Here is an 18,362-nt window from a genome sequence, read left to right on the forward strand (position 1 = left end):
GGTTGTAAATAAACTCATATTTTTTTCTAGACTTATGTTTTAGGATCTCTAATCCATTTTAAGTTTAGCTTGGTTTATAGTGCAAGTTATAAATTTAATTTGTCATTTTATCAGTGGTTTTCCAGTTGTTCTAACATCATTTATTAGAAAGTCTGTCTTTCACCAGTAATTTGAGATATCACTTTTATCACATACTAAACTTTCTTACGTGCATGAGTATATTCTGGTCTTTCTATTCTGTTCTCTTGATCTGTGTCATTGAGAATCACACTGTTTTCAATATACGGTTAACCTCTTATATGACATACTCTCTTTAATATTAATTTTCAGGGTTTAAGGTTATTTCTTGTTGCATATTCCACATGAACATTAGAAACAACTTGTCTGGATAAAAAAAAAATTCCCTATGGTATTTTTATTGGATTCAGATTAATTTTATAAATTAATTGGAGGAAAAGTAACATTTTTATGATGTTGAGTCATTCTATACAGGAATATGTATATGTATTTTCATTTTTAAATCTAATTTTTGTGTCTTTCAAGAGTGTTTAAAATTTTTCCTTATTGTTTACTTTGCTACTTGACATTTAACATTTTTTGTTCTTGCTGCTATTATAAATAGGATCTTCTCTTTAATTATTATCTTCTAATAATTTTTAAGGCTACTGATTTTTTCTGAGTATGTTAATTTTATGGTCTATCTTAGTGAGTTTTCTTAGTTTGCAGTGGCTTATACATTGTTCTGAGGTTTTCAGATGTTCTATAATATCAAATAAAGATTACTTTACATTTTCCTTTCCAATTCTTATACATCTAATAGTTTTCTCTTGTCTAATTGTGCTGGGTATTACCTCCAACATATCATTAAAAAGAAACTGATAGTGAACATCAATTGTTCCTGAATTTTGTGTGAACGCCACCAGTGATTCCCATTAATTCAAATGATGGCATGTGGTTGAGTGGAATGTGTTTTATAATTTTATAGAAGTTTCCATTGACTTGTATTTATTAAGAATGGGTGTTAAAATTTGTAAATTGCCTTTTCATCATCTGTAGAAATGAGTGTGCTATTCTGTTTCCTTATTTTTATGGTAAATTTTATTAATAGAGTTACTAACATGGAACTATTCTTACATTCCTGAAAGGAACCACATTTGGACATGATGTATTTCACCTTGTAATACTGAATTCTTTTCATCTAAAATTAATTTAGGATTTTGCATCGATCCTCATCAGGGAAATTGCTCTCTAATTTTTGAATATGTATATGCAATTTCGTTAGGTATTATTATCAATGTTAGAATTACTTAGGAAAATAATTTGGAGTTTCTTCTCTATTTTATGCTCTACATAACCATTTAAAGAGTTTGGGGATGATCTGGACTTTAAAAGTTAAGTACAATTCCCCTGTAAAATCATCTAAACCTGGTACTTATTTGTGGAGTAGCTTTTTAACAATTATTTTCTCCAGAGACTGGACTATTCAGATTATCCAGCTCAACTAGTATCAGTGTCTTTGCACTCCTAAGTATGCTTAGTCTTCTACCGTTCAGTTTGTCAAATCATATCATTTCACTCCCAGTTTTTACCAACAAGGCACTCAATGAACTTATTTTATATTTCCTTCTCCTTCCATTTTGTTTGGTTGTGATACTTCTAGCTTCTCAGAGGATGTAATTTACATACTTCTCACTTTTGTTTTGGCCTTAAACTTCTAGTGAAATGTATTCAATGCTCACTACTTGTCTTTTTGTCAAAGTTTCCGCAAACATAACTTCTTGGATAAAGTTCACCTCTTCAGTAAATGTTCATGAGTAAATCAACACTATTTTTCTATAGCCTTCACACTTGGAGGACAGCCTGGGTACATATAAGATATTTGGCCCACACTTTTTGCCCTGTGAACCTGGTAGATAGTGTTCCACTCTTCTTGCATCAAATGTTGCTAATGAGGAATCTGATGCCAATCCACTTGTCTGCCCTTTGTAAGGGATTTTGTTAATTTTCCAAGTCCCAGAAAATTTCAGAAATAAATTAATAATGGTAGATTTTAATACTCCTATTTCAAACCAAGACAGACTTTTAAAGTCCAAAACTATTGCTTGCGTATGTCTGGATTTGACGTTCTAAGTCAATATTCCTGGATACATGGTGGGCCCTTTCAATACGTACATTCGTTATAGTTCAGGAAATTTTATTGAATTATAATTTTTAATATTTTATTTCTTTTGGTTTGTCTTCCTCAGGAACTCAAATAATATGGGTGTTGCACCTTCTTTGCCTGTCTTTCATATCCATCACTTTCCTCTGGTCCTTTTTTCTCTCTTTATTCTATTTTATTTTCTTAGCTTCTCTCATTTCTAGCCTCTATTCTTGTGATTTGCTTGTAATGTGTCTTAATTTTTTAGATGACTTTGTCTTTTTCTTTCCTGAATTTAGTACCTGTATTCTTTCAGTTCTTGCTTTGCATTTTCTTATTTGTCCAGTTTTTATTCTATGTTTTTGAGTTCCTAATTTATAATCTTATTTCATATCTCTAATTACTGGTTTGAATTTTTTTAATTTATTTTGGGATGTTGTATATCTATCCTGTTTCATAACCAGATATTTAGCACACTTTCCTCTGCAAAGTATGTTCCCATTTCCTGTTTTTCTTTTATGATATTTTTGTATGAATATTAGAGTATTCTTGTTTATAGCTATTCATGAAGGTCTTTCCTGGACCATCACTAGCAAGAAATCTGAGGGGGGGCAAAGGGAATAGGTCTTGTTTGCATGCCTTTAAAAATTTTTCAGTTCCAAGTCTCATTCATATATAGCAAGGAGTTTGTAAATTTGGAGGGTTTGTGGGTAGGGGGGTTACTTGTTCTTTAAAATATATGGCACTGCCTGTTTTTGTTGTTTGCTTGTTTTTGTCTTCTGAATATTCTGTCCCCTCTTATATTAATAAGGGGACCTTATGTTTATCTGCTTCCTTATTTCCCAGGCTCCAAGGGACAATTCCACCTTTGAATATCTCTCCCCCTCTCCAAGATGTAGTGCTTTTCCAAGGCTGATATCTGGAGTCTTGTGCACTTTTCTAGCCACTTTCTATTGTCTCTCTAGTAAGCAATGCTTTGTCCATTAAGGTCACAGAACTTCTCTCAGTATTTCTCACTCAGTGTTAAACCTCTTCTCCCAAGGTTAAACCCTATTTGATATGTGTTCCATTACTCTAAGGAGACTTCTGAACTCCCGCCCCACCACTTTTTCCACTTAGCTTCTGCCTGACTATTGCCGTGTACTCTTCTTAGCCAGTTCTGCTGGTCTTCGGCATTTATTTCCCTGACTACATATAAATTAAAGTTTGTAATGTCTCTTTCTCTAATTACTCTTTAGGCATAGTTTATGGGTATTTTTATTTGCCTCCCTTATTGATCTCTGTGGTTTTTAGGAGGATATATGAGCAAATGAAAATTTAAGTTACTGTCATTGTCTGTGGGAAGCTGGAAGCCTTGTCACAAAACTGTAGTATTTGCATAAAGAAATTGTTGTATTATATGTAAATCAGATAGCAAAATATATGTAAAATATAAAACACAGTCCCAAAAGCCTATGTTGTAAACTGAATTAATACTAAATCAAATGTACTCCAGCTGAAAATTTCTCATAGTCAGTTACTGCCTTAGGTACGTCTAAATGACAGTACAGTATCCTGTTAAGGCAATATTGGGACAAATATATTAGTGTAATACAATTCCAATATTTTGAATATTTTATTCTGAGCAATATCACACTTGGGAAAAACTCTCTATTAAAACCACCAATCTGTCAGTCTCCCAGGTGACATGTTTAGAACAAAACTGAATTACTATAAAAAACTATTGTAATACTAAAGACTTGTTCCTTTAAGTTGATGACTGTTTTTGATATCTTTATATTTTCTACTAACCAACTTAGTCATTACTGAATGGTTCCTGAGAGTATACCTTAGGTAATGTCAGCCTGTATTTTGGTAGTGAATGTCAATAAGATAATTTTTCTGGGGGAAGCCTAGTTTTGTTTCTTCATTGTCTTCAAAAAGTCTTCATTTTCCTCCCAAAATAGCTGTTTTTCATGGTCCATCAAGTTGGATGGGAGTAAAAAAGGGAGTAGTGTATCAGCCCTATGACAAAAAAGGGGATTTAAAAAAAACGTATTCATTTCAAACTGAAATACAAATGGAGACTTGAAACTTTGATATCTTGAATGGAAGACTATCTATACAGTAGCCTCCCAGGTATCATACATAATCTATGCAACTTTATACTAGGATTAAAATGGCATCTCTTGTGCAAGTCATATATCAAATTCAGTAGTTTGTTTCTTATTATGTGAACATGAATGGTTTCCCTACACTGCAGCTGTCACTCATATAGGGAATCTTGGAGAGAGTACAAATATGCAGATAAAATTGTTTCCAGAGCATTACAAAGACCTATTATTTACAACCATTATATTGGTTTCGATTATACCTCCTGTCATTATATGCTTTAAATTTCTCTTGGTGTCAGTTTTTGAGGAGTTGATTGTTAAATCAAGCAGAAAAGTTAAAGAGAGACAAATTATATTTGGTAGCTTCTGATACTATCCAGTTTCTACTTTGTATCATTTCTGATCTTTGGAAAACTCCTTTTTTTTCTTAAAGTATAATTTTATTACCTGTGTGAAATAACATGTTGGCTATTTCAAACATTGTTGCTCCATCGGTAGCCTCTAAAACAAATAACTCAATAAGGAAATAAAAGCAAATCAAATTTTGATACACCCTTTTTTGCAGAAACATCTCAACTTTCAAAAAGTTTAATTTCTTATCTAAATAAGGAGTGTGTAAGTGTGTGTGTGTCTGCGGGGGTAGGCATGCCCTTGTGTTGGAATTTAAGTGAAAGTAATGGGGAGAGGCTACTGTTTGTTTGAGATGATGTGGGTTTCTATATATTCAACTGCCTCTCCTGAAATGTAAACAAAATAAGGGAAAAAATGTGAAGGAGCTATAAGAAACTTAGACGAAAAAGAAATGAAGTATTAAATTGAGAATATTAAGTAATAGAAAAGGAGCTAAGTACACAATAGAAAAGATGCATCATGAAAAGGCACTATGATCAATTGGCTGAGTAAATTCTGGAAACCTAGAGACTTGTATTGAATAAAAAGGTGGATCAATTCTCAGTACAAATATCTAGTTTCTGGGTCAGGAACACAGCACAGCAAAAGTGAGCAACTTTCTCTGGGAAGAACTCATTTTTCACAAACTTAATCTCTGTCGAAGATACAGGACCAGCCACAAATAGATGTCTTAAGTCCCCTGGAATGAAGCAAGTACAGGAGAGAGTATTATTCTGATAGGTCTATCAAATTGATATATACTGCACAATGGAGTTGATTAATTACTACATAATAAATATAAATACCAAATAAAAGATATAATTAAACATTTTCTCACTGATGGTTTAAACTCTGCAATCTGAAAAGTGGAAATGATACTGAGTAGAAGAGAAAATTCTACTTTTACTACCAACTAAAAGGGGGCCACATCTAAAGGAACTAAGAGCAATGGGAAGATGTGTTCTCTTTTTTTCTGCTCTAATATCTGTTTCTATGAAATATTTGCACAACATGAAAGATAACCAAATTATGTGTCCTTGCTTACACTATTAATTTCAAAGTTAATTGTCAAGTGTGAGGCTTTTGTTTTCATTATTTTAAATAAAATATTTTAAAGTTTTATTTTACATTACTTACAAATATATTTAAGTCTTATATTTCTTCTATTTTATAGCAGAAATCTAGGATCGCCAGTCTGGTTAACACAGACACACATACACATTTTCATTTGTTAAAAATTTCTTTAAGGGGATTGGGGGGAACCTGAATTAAACAAAAAAATCCTGATTTAACAATATACAACCAACAGAAAATTAATGCATTCTATATTCTTATCCTGTCTGAAAACCAAAGAGTCAGTTGAGCCACTATAAATGTTGACCTTAAGCTCATATCCCCAAATAAATTTTAACTAATAACATTCACTCCTCTTATCATTTTAAAATAGGTTTTTGTTTAAGTCTACTTAATTTACTGTTTCCATCACGGTCAAAAAAATCCATGAAATTTTCTCATTTTACTAAACTTGAAACATATCCCAACAAGAAAGCAGGCCCAAGTTAAGTCTTTTTAGTCACAGAAAAATACTGAATTTTATCATTTATTAATTTATAAATGATTACACTACAAGTCAAAATTATACATGAGATCCTAATTTTTTAGGTACTTTTCATCTCTTTCCCTTAGCAAGTATTTCAGAACTTCACCAGGCTCGTCATGACTCTCATGTCAAATCCACCTCCTATGTCAGACAAATCACCTCCCCTTCCACACCTCCGAGCAAGGGGAGGGCTTGGGCAAGAAGTCCCTTAATCAGCCCACCCTCAACAAATATATCTCAACCCCTGGAGGCAAATCTTAACTGGGGTCCACATCTCCACTTGAAACCCATTCCCTCTGCCATTCCTTCCAAATCTGTCCTTTCCAATGCCCCTCTGTCAGCTATGTTTTCTACCGGCGCTTTCCCTTTTGCTCATGCTGCTGAGAATAGCCTATACTTCAATAGATACATTCTGTTTACATCAAATAATATTTTCTCAGAGTTTCAATTAGTTAAATGTGTTGCCAACATTTAAAAATTGGAAGATTACACCTAAAATTACGATGTCTGGGGAATTCCCTGGCCATCCAGTGGTTAGGACTCTGGACTTTCACTGCCGTGAGCCTGGGTTCGATCCCGGGTTGGGAAACTAAGATCCTGCAGTCGCACGGCACAGCCAAAACAACATATCTAGCTTATTTTGGAAAAAGATGAGTATGTGGCCACACATTTGCAATAAGCTGGAAGAGAATACTGACCGCACCTTTAGACGGTATGTACTCCCCAGTTTGCCACAGTCCTCAACTCTCCTTGTTGCTGTTCGTACTTGGCTTTCTTTACTTTTGTCCCCTGACTCTTCTTACAGGCATTTGGATTTTCCACACCTACTCATCGTCTCCCTTATTTCCTTTCTTCCTCTGCCCACTGTAATGAGCTTTCTACGTTGTGCTCTCAATGTTATCCTCTAGGTTGAAGGTACTGTGCTAAATTCGATTCCCTTCTCTCGGTTCTTTTATGTTTCATGACACCACGCTCCTTTACTTCTTTTGATCTCTGTGACAGCTATTTTAGTACCATTTTCTTGTTCCTCTTAAACAAGAAACTCTTAAACACTGTTTATCCCCCAGAAGCTGCTCTTAGTATTCTTCTCTTCTTAGTCATCTTCTCTGTACACCCTGCTGGGCAAACTTATCTGTGACCTACAGGATAAAGGCTCCCTTTCAAATCAGTATCTCCAGACCACACCTGTCTCTAGACTTTTCCAATTACTTATAACTTCATATATCCAACTGCCCACTGGACATCTTTTTCTGGAAGATTTTAGCACTTCTGGAAATTTAGCATTTTCAAGCTAAGACTTGCCTTTCCGTCCCAATTACCATCTACTCTATTCCGTCAAAATAGAGTAGTTGCTCTTCATACGTTGTGAATGGTGTCATCATCCCAGCCACCCAAGCCAGAAACCTGGGCATCATGCTAAACTTCTCTTTCTCTCTAATCCTCTCTTTTCCCAACTGAAGAGTGATCAAATTCTCTTAAGCACACCTCCTGAATATCTCTCTCATACAGCCCACTGTAATTACCTACTCAGGCCCTCAACACATCTGCTGCGGTGATCTCAAAATTGGTATCTCTGCTTTCAGCTTCTTTTCCTCAGGATCACATGTCCCACTACTGTGCATCAGATCATAATACTCCACTGTTTATATTGTTTATAATGGTTCTCTATTGCCTAAGATTAGAAAACTCCGAAACCCTGTGCATTAAGCAAAAGACACACGTTGTGGCCTCAGATACCTCCATAGCCTCATCTCCCATCACAGCGCCCCCCAAGCCATCGCCGTCATACCCCAGTACTGAATTAGCCAGGTCAGTATCCAGTTTTTGTGCCTTTGTACAGTAATATCCTATAGATGAGATTGCTGAGTCAAGTGAAAAGTGTATTTTTCACTTTAATAGATATCGTAGGATGACTTTCCAAAGAATTTGTAACGATTTGCATTTCTACCAGCAAAGCGTCAGAATGCTCGTCAGCTTTCTTTGCCAGCACCAGATGTTATGTTTCTTTTCTTCATTTACTGCTAAATTGAAGAGTGGAAAATGATATTATCTTGTCTTAATTTGCATTTTTTACTACCAGTAAATTTATTAGCTAATATTTTCATTTTTAATATCTACCTTTTAATGTTTATATTTAGTTGCACTTCTAAGCATCAACCTGAGATATGTTTAACATTCCATGCCATATTCTTTGACACTGGAACAAAAAATAATCAGGAAAAAGAAATTCTCATGTGTACATCTCTCTATGAAACCAAAAGCTTTTCAAGAATCCCAAACAAAAAAAAAAAAAAAAAAAAGAATCCCAAACAGAATGAGGACATATGTAATTGACCCCACTTTTCCCATCCACACTTGACTAGCAATATTATCCAATACAAACCTTCTAGGTATGTCAGGCCAACGCCTTACCCCCCCCCCATTCCCTTTCCTCCACTTCCAATGCAATTACATCCCCCCCTACCTCCACTCCAACATAATATAATACAATATAATATAATATAATCTTTCCTGTAGCTGGCCCTTTTATACAAAGTATCCATTCCTTTCTAAACTGTGCTCCAACCTTCAGTTTCCCTTTAAAAAAATGGATGGATAGTGATTTTTTTTTCAGTTTATTAAAAAAAAACCTTGCGTCATCCAAATAATGATTTTATTTAGCTGGAGTATATCTAACCATCAGAAACATGGTAAAATTATTTCACTATTTTCTTACAACTTATATGATAATTCACATTGGTCCCAGAGAAGTTTTCTACAATATACCTCATTCTGACTGTAAAATGACTTAAGTATTAATAATTTTTTACACAGTATTTAAATATGAGTCAACAAGGTTCATTTGTTTGTTTTAGGCGCTATATCCTTTGTCTTGTAACAGTGTTCTTTCCTGTTTGTATTTGTAGGGAAACTTTTTGGGTTCAAGTTCCCTGGTCTGAGAGTTCTCACTTACAGAAAGCAGTCTTTACCACAAGAAGATCCCGATGTGGTAGTGATCGATTCATCTAAGCACAGCGATGATTCCGTAGCCATGAAGCACTTTAAGTCTCCTACTAAAGAAAGCTGCAGCCCCTCGGAAGCAGATGATACAAAAGCCTTGATACAGCCCAGCAAATGTTCCCCCTTGGTGAATATATCCGGACCTCTTGACCATTCCTCTCCCAAAAGGCAATGGGACCGACTCTATCCCGACATGCTGCAGTCAAGCTCCCAGCTGACTCATTCCAGATCAAAGGAAAGCATTTGTAGTATACGGAGGGCTTCATCGGTTCAGGATATAGAAGGATTCAGTGTCCACCCCAAGAACATATTTAGAGACCGACATGCCAGTGAAGGTATGTTTGTATTTTTAAAATATGGAAACATATGTTACGGGGTAAAGAAAGGTATTTCTTATTGTGTTTAATTTTGACATTAATCTTTATACCTTTGGAGAAGAAATGTGAGTAGAGTCTATTAAAAATATGAGTTCTACATTCAGAGTTGTTACTGATTTCCTCTTTGAGCCCTAGTGAATAATTTGGTTTCTCCCGGCTTCTTCATCCTTTTCTGAGATAGAATGATGACTATTATCTGCTTACTTTATGGAGTGTTAATTAACTAATGCTTAACATAAGACCTGTTTAGGTGATGACACTATCATCTCAAGCATAATTAATTGTGCTACATTTAGTAAATAGTCAAGACCTGGGCAAAAAAGAGTAGTGTGCTGTCACAGGACTATTTTATCGACCAACTCTCTCTAAAGGAAGAGGTGTATGAAATGTGATATACTGAGTGATCAGAAATCTATACACTAATTGGGAGCAGGGAAAGGATAGGTAGGGGGAAGGGGCTCAACCAAAAACAACTTGACGTGCAAAGTCAAAATTCATTTATTTCTCTCTGCCTGCTTCAAGGTCACATTCATGTACTAGCCAGTAGTGAAAGTAGGGATGCTTAAAAGGCAATGCTAAAAGCAATCCATCATTAACATGATGATGGATAACATTTGTTGGATATTTACATGCGTGAGGCAATGTAAGTGCTTGACACACATTGATTCTCTTATAATTCTCATAACAACAACCCTATGAGTTAGGATCTATTATTAAGCCCATTTTATAGATGAGGAAACTAAGGCTTAGATATGTTAAATAAAAAATTGGTCCAAGGTTATAGAATGTCAGAGCTGGCCCTCACACCCAGGACTGGTCTCCAGAATCCACAATCTATCCATGCAAAGCTTTTCTTCCTTCGCTCCTGCTCTATGAAACTTTGCTGCAAGGGTCTGTTGAGTCATTGAATCTTCTCTGGGGAGGTCCAGATTCAGGGTACCCATTGCATGCATACATTAGTCTCACTTTTCTACAGATTTGGGTTCTTGAGAGGCCCACTGTCCTTTCTGTGGTATTTATTCCTTCGAGATCCCATCATCATCCGTGCTGCCACTAGTTTTCTTTTTAAAACATGTATCTGATCACGGGGCTCCTTAGTGTAGGGTACTAGACAATTTTCCAACTCTCCACAGTTAGTTTTCAAGCCTCATTTCTAGCCCCTGCAAGATTTCCTCCGCTACTATATACTCAATTCTAAACCTGCACAAAAATAATTGCCTTTCCCAAAAATATATCATGCATTTTTGTGCTTCATTTCTTTGTTCTGCTGGGAATACTCTTCCTCACTTTGTCCCTCCTCACACTACTACTCATAGCCATAAGGACCCGTTTCTCCTTTCCAAACCCGAAGAATTAAATGGTTTCACACCTGAGTGTGCAAGGCAGTGTTTACATATATTATAGCATTTCTTACATTCTACATTTATTCCACATTATATGTCTTGCGTTCCTATTAGATATACAAACAAATAATGATGTCGCTGAGAGCTTCTCTAGCACAGGAGTTCTGGCATAGTTGGCTCCATGGCCTTGGTCTCCAGCACAGATGCCTGTTTCATGGAAGGAACTCAATAAGCCTTGGTGTGACATTGAGAGGATCGTGCTCATGAATTATGTTCCAGAACTACACCATCAGGAAATAATGAGTTATCTGTTCCGTAGTACTCTGAAATTTAAACCAGTTTCAGGATTGAATCATGTGGGGATCTTTATTTAAAGGGTGCAGTGAAGTAGAGAAGGCAGAAGAGGTGAAAGAAAATGAGTTGGCAGGAAAAACATCAAAGAGAGACAAATCAATGTCAAAGAAACAAAAAGAGCAGTTTTCTGTGAGATAGATTTGATGTGGTACACGAGCAATTAGCAAATCCACTTTAATCTCTAGTCCAAAGAAAGTCAAAGGGAAAAGGAAAATAAAATCAAGGACAATTTCCAAACTGGATCATTGTGTAAGGCTGTACAGCGTCTAGTCACAGCATGCTCACTCTCTCCTGACTAAATGAAATCTCTGAAATTTGATCTTTGAGCAATGGATCCTATGGCTGAACAACAGTAAATCCAATATGATAATTCAAATGACCAGCATATATATTTGTTTGTTAGTCCAATTTGTGTAGTCATCTTTAGGAAGCATACTGACTTTTCAGAGATTGGCCTTATTGCCTAGAACCTGAGTTACAGTGTAATAACGTTCAGAAACAATATTAAATGATACATATTCAGTGCATGGTACAGACTTTTAGCCTGTGTTTTGACAGTGGTGCTGAGTAGGTTAGATCAGATTTCATGATTTAACTTTATTATTTTCAATTTTATATGGTTTCCATTTAGCACACAGTTACTGATACAATTATGGAAGAGGATGTGTTAATATTTTGGGCTTCTCAGTACAGGTTCTATTCAGGGACACTCAGTGTTGAGATCATCCTCAATTTTCTTCTCCCACCCAAGCTATGTTATTTTCAAAAACCTGTATCACTTGCTTGCAGATGCTAATGTCAATGTCTGACTACCAACAGATAAATTCAGAGGGTACTTTGTACTTCAATTTTAGCTACAAAGTCATTGATTAGCATAGGCGAACCTGTAATTCCTAAAGCTTTATAAATTAATAGACTTTAGAAACTGAGCCACTGATAAGGCAAGATGGAAAACTTTTAAACCTGATTTTAATTTTATGAATTCATGTAGCTCTTTAATAGGTTAAATCCCACATGCACCAGATTTTGAATTCAGATTGTTGTCTCTTCACTCAAGAAGAAAAATTCCCTCCTCTATAGGCTATCTTTATGGAACTTTAAGTAATTTGCAAATATATCAGTGCATAATATTTTACATTATCTTTTCATTTAATCTATATTATCAAATACCTTAGAACCATAGTTCTCAAATCATTTGTGGTGAAGGACCAGAGTATTTTTTTCTTATCCATCACATACCAACATATTTGTAAATACAGTAAAATTGCACTACAAGAAAATGAAATTTTAAAAAATAGACATACAAAATATAAACCCCAATTGTTGTATTATTAAATTGAACAGACGTAAAATTACTCTGTCAAACTGCTACAAGACTCTTACTGCTTACTCTAATGTCAGCACTTACAGTGTAATTTCTGCACTTACAGTGTCAAGCACTCTTAGTGCTTACTCTAATTTCTGCACATACAGTGTCAATTTCTGCACTTACAGTGTCAACAAGCAGATCTCAGCTAGCACCAGCACACAGACCACATGCCCTGCCTCAGAATGTCAAAGCAGCATTAACTATATAATGTAACTTTGGGGCATTTGGTTTTTTGGAAACTGCAACTCTTTATATGTAATTTCCAGGTTGATGAATAGAATTATAATATTTAACTACTTGCTTGCAAGCAGTTATTACTTTACTAATGATTGTTGGCTTAGCTTCTGATGGAGATAATTAATTCTATGTAATCGAGGTCTCTTCCATTAACGCTATTTGTTTGTTATGGTCCCTCAAAGAGAGCAGAGCATTGACATGTAAGGTCACAACTTTATTTGTGCATCTCTATGTGAGGTAGTGTCTATGCTAGCAATTCAATATACTGCATTATTGAAATTGCTTCAGTTGTAAGATTTGAAACAATTATTATATATCCCAAGATTTTAAATATGAACAGCATTAGCATAAATGTCAACAAATGTGGAACAGATTTTTCAAATTTTGGATATATTTAAATGATTTTAACATGACTTCATTTACATTAAGCTTGTTTGTTTCCAAACTAGTAATGAATATTTTTTTAGTAGCATATATGCAACAAAGAGTCAGAATGCTAATCTCAGAATGAATCTGCAAACACTCCATTCTGAGATTTGACAACAAATCCATTATAATATAAACAAATTTCCTAAATTTTCTAGGTATTACACTGAGTGCATTGTGGACAACATAAATTTTTAAAGCTCACATTACCTTTAAATAGTCAAATCTTTCACTGATTTCTTATAATTACTTTTGCCTAAGAATGGCTCTTTGAGTACTATTTGGTATTTTCAAAATGTACATTGAAGAACACTTGTGGGAAGAACGGTTCATAAAATTGTGATTAATAATGCAAGTTGGTTTGTTAAAGTAAACCATTGTCTTAGAAGCATTTTTCTATTAACACACTAGGTTAAATATGAAAAACGTTACTTAACATGCAAAATGCTGTGTAGTTTTTCTTTGTAAGTGATGGCTGAAGTAACACGAAAATTGACTTCTGACAAGTTTGAAAGTTTTTGTCACAATTGCAGGCATGTGGGTATGGCTTTCTCCAAATCTGGATCTTGGAATCCATTTAAATTAAGTGAGATAAATGTTTCACATATTTGAACACAGATGCTTATGATGGCAGATATTTTTAGCATATGCATCTTACTTGGTTGAATAGTACAAAATGTTAATTTCAAAGATAAATTTTCAATCATTACATCCTGTTTTCTCTGATTGTTGTTACAGAAGTTATTCAGTGCATATAACATAATTTTAGTCTTCTTTTTATATTTCTCTCTTTTTTTCCTTATGTGCTCAAAACAGACAATGGTCGCAATGTTAAAGGTAATGTATGAACTCAAATTTCATCATCTGATGCTTAGATTGCCCCTTTACTCGGCATGTTAACTTGCCTGCTGTATGCCGTGTTCAATGCAACATCATGCTGCCCTTAGTGAGCCCAGGTGCCTGGTGGAGACATCATGGCTTGATTTTGCTGGAGACATTGTTACTTTCTCAGCTGTGCCACCAATATGACTATGAACTCCTTTTTCCTGCAAGAAGTATAAGCCTAGGTTGACATTGAAGACTTCCTAAATATTTGAATAATTTGGAAAGAAGCAAATATTAAGCTAAATATATTCCGGTATAAAAGAGGCACATAAGCCTATTTCAGCCAAAAAGAAAAAAGCCTTTTTGAGTACAAGAATAAATAAAATAAGCAAAGTGCTACATGACAGCATCACTTCACTTGTTCCTCTTTTGTTTCCTTAAAACTAGTTTCACGTTCCTGGATGGCAGGGGGTATGGTTTTAAGCTTACTGTAGTAGTAAACTGTATATGCATGATAGTCATTTTCTATTTTTCTATATTACATTTCAGTCATTTTAATTGTGTCCTATATAAGTCTGAAATCACTAGCATGACCTACAGCTACTGTAGGGTAATGTTTAACTGGGCAATACCTCTGTATAAATCTGGATTTGACTAAAAATTGGAAATTCACTTCAGTTTTTCTACTCTATTATAGTAGATGCAAATAATCACAAAATATAACATATTATATTTTCATCCAGTTGAAAACTTTTGGAGCTTAGTCCTTTAACATAGGCTATGCATGCTGCTGTCGGTGTGCATATGATGACAATGACTCATTTGTGCATGTGTGTTGCATGGACACGTCTCCACCAGTAACCATCATTACTTAGAATTCACTGTTTTGGCCTCTTCTGTATGTCACTGCTGCTCCGATCACTGTGAAGTTTTGTATATTGATTTCTCAAGTGCTTCCCTAACTAACTCAGAGCTGGTGATGATTATGAATTAAGACCACTAGAAGCTAAAGATCTTTTCTGGTCAGCAGCGCAGGGTAATTTGAAAATAAGAGAAATCGTGGCAGCTTCTCCCCAGCCTAACTTTATTTTGTAAGCACTTCAAAAAGGGTCTATGTAGAGGACCTCCAATTGCAGGATGGAATTTCATACACATGATTATTCTATCCTTGGCCTGTCCACTCAGATTTCTAAAAGGGAGCAAATTAGTGTCAGCTGTGGGTAGTGATTTGCATTGATATAATTCAGAACATAACCTCAAGAAACAGAATACAGACAGCTCTTGACAACTGGTCTGTGTGAAATATGACTGGCTTTAGCATTTAACAATTAGCAATAAATTATTAGACATTAATTTTCCAGTGATCTTTAAATGCAGTGAGAAATAAATCTAATTTTTCTCAATAAATAGAAAATTGAGCTTGCTAATCTTTCAAACTAGTAGTTCACATAGTTGTCTTTCAAACTACATTAATTTCATTTTTTTCTTGCAAACTAATCCATTTAATCTCCAACCCTTTTTTCCTCAATCCTCCATTTTTTCTTTTTTTTTTTGAATTTTATTTATTTTTAAACAGCAGGTTCTTATTAGTTATCTGTTTTATACATATTAGTGTATACATGTCAATCCCAATCTCCCAACTCATCCCACCACCACCACCCGCCCCCTGCCACTTTCCCCCCTTGGTGTCCATACGTTTGTTCTGTACATCTGTGTCTCTATTTCTGCCTTGCAAACCGGTTCATCTGTACCATTTTTCTAGATTCCACATATATGCGTTAATATACGATATTTGTTTTTCTCTTTCTGACTTACTTCACTCTGTTTGACAGTCTCTAGGTCCATCCACGTCTCTACAGATGACCCAGTTTTGTTCCTTTTTATGGCTGAGTAATATATTCCATTGTACATATATACTACATCTTCTCTATCCATTCGTCTGTCGATGGGCATAATCCTCCATTTTTTAATAGCAATAGTCCTTGAATAAAAATGAATCATAAAAGTCAGAATTTGGGATTAGGAAATTCTAACCCATTGCAGAAAGTTTTCACATATTAATATTTATAAAGTTAAACTCCTAAATTAGATAAAACATGTGCAATTTAATAAAAATTTAATGTAAATGCGCCCTCCAATGTCCTTATTATGTGTTCAGGCTCTGGTTTTGAAAACTTTAAAAAATATTTAAGTGCCTGGCTCTTTGAGATTTTCACAGAGCAGTTAATATGCTAATTAGATATAGAACAATGAATTAGTGTGCTTTTTAAATTTTTGTGACCTTGTCACTAAACCACGTTTAAATAAAAATTTTAAAAATAAAAAACAGGGGCTTCCCTGGTGGTGCAGTGGTTGAGAGTCCACCTGCCGATGCAGGGGACACGGGTTCGTGCCCCAGTCTGGGAGGATCCCACATGCCGCGGAGCGGCTGGGCCCGTGGGCCATGGCCGCTGAGCCTGCGCGTCTTCTCACAAGAGTGAGAGGCCCGTGTAACACAATAATAATAATAATAAATTTCTACACTTCTTTGTATGCAAATACATAATTACAGTTTTTTCAGTATCTAACTCAACCAAAAATAATTTCTTTAACAAAATAAAATAAATGATTTAGAAATGCGCTTGGAAGGTCTTCAATATCATCCACTGCAGTTTATTCCCCTCAGGCAAGAGTATTGGCTAAATCTCTTGCACAGGTGGTAGAAGCATCTTTATCTCTAGAGGATCCCATTCTTTAACTTTCTTGGAAAATCTATTTTACTGCCTATTATACAAAGAGCTAACTCAAATCCTTCTTGCTGAAATGTAATTTTTTTCCCCTTCATCTATACTGAGTGGACAGAGATACTAGCCAGTTACTTCTATTCTTGATGTAACATCACAGTATAAAAACAGCAAATTGGTACTCAAGCTTTTCTGCTAAAATGGAATAATTTCCATTTTACCTCCTTTCTTAAGATCAATTTTGTTTTCCTTTAATAATTCCCTTAGCACTCTGACTCTTTAAAATAAGACTTCAGAGTTCCAAAATTGTAACCCATTATCAAAGAGTGAAAAAGTTAATTCAGATAAATTGCATATGCTATTTATATGTATGTGTGAGTGTGTGCATCACTTTTTAAACAATTTCTCTAACATGTGGGAGGCAAACTTAATCCTAGTGGTTTTTCTGTTTATTCTGCCTTCCAAGTCATCATAAAAATTAACCCCACTTACCCTTATTAGTAAGTAAGTCATTAAAGTAATTTTACCCTTCTATTGCATCCACCTCTTCATTATCCCAAGTAACTCTGTATCCCACTGACAATGATATGTTCAGTTTCCAACTTGTCTGTGAATCTGGCATATGAGTCAGAAACAAAACTACCCCCAAGATTTCTCTAGCTACAAAACCTAACAGACACACAAAGGAAATCAACAGATCTGATACAACTTGTATCTCATATGCTGCATTGGCCATACCAAGTATTTGTGATCTTATAAGAATTTGCAAATTGATTTTCAGTCATGACAGTTTTCTTCTATAAAGTATATGTTATGCACTGAAACAAACAATATGGATATTGAGTATAAATAATTTGGTGACTAATTCTTATATATTTTTTAATGTTAAACTGGTTACCTTATGCTTATTGACAGTGATCTTTTATAAAATCCAATTAATGAACACTGCATTCGCATTTTCTTTGATGTTAAGCCACTTCAGCAATTTAGGTTTTATTAAACTTTAGCCAGATAAACTCATGCTGTAAGGTATATTGTATAAAGACCTGATGATTTGAAAACAACCTTAATCTTTTTGGTTTCTTTCCCTCCTGTCCCATTTGGCTCTCAAGAGCAATAATCTTTATTTATTTATGTATTTTTTAACATTATTATTTTTAAAAATTTATCAGATGTCCTTAGCTATATTTCCAGCACCATCTTAAGGAGGATATATTCTCCTTTAGCATCTTGTAACTCATGATAAATTGAAATAACCTTATCATAAAAATTTTAAATACGTTTAATCTAAAATTCTTCCTAGATGTTGCTTTAGCCTCTAGTTTAATCTTTAAATGCAGTGTATTTCTTTGTAGCTAGAACCTGGCTTATTTTATATTTACTCAGACACTTGTAATATATTAGAGCTTTATCCAGCTGTTGGTTTAGTCTGCTTGGTCACCTGTTTTCCATCTCCTACTAGTATATTAGAAAATTTAATCTGGT

The 18,362-nt window shown here is 34.8% G+C and overlaps 1 protein-coding gene across 2 annotated transcripts in view; it reads left to right on the forward strand.

The window, feature by feature from the left end:
• Positions 1–18,362, forward strand: part of KCNH7 (potassium voltage-gated channel subfamily H member 7) — a 449,578-nt gene that overhangs the window by 308,576 nt on the left and 122,640 nt on the right. For both annotated transcript variants that reach the window (XM_067741723.1, XM_067741724.1), the window contains exons 4-5: positions 9,130–9,558; positions 14,146–14,166. In XM_067741723.1, coding sequence (XP_067597824.1) covers positions 9,130–9,558; positions 14,146–14,166 — 450 coding nt within the window. The remainder of the gene's footprint in view (positions 1–9,129; positions 9,559–14,145; positions 14,167–18,362) is intronic.

Source organism: Pseudorca crassidens, chromosome 6, assembly GCF_039906515.1.
Source record: "Pseudorca crassidens isolate mPseCra1 chromosome 6, mPseCra1.hap1, whole genome shotgun sequence".
Lineage (NCBI taxonomy): Eukaryota > Metazoa > Chordata > Mammalia > Artiodactyla > Delphinidae > Pseudorca > Pseudorca crassidens.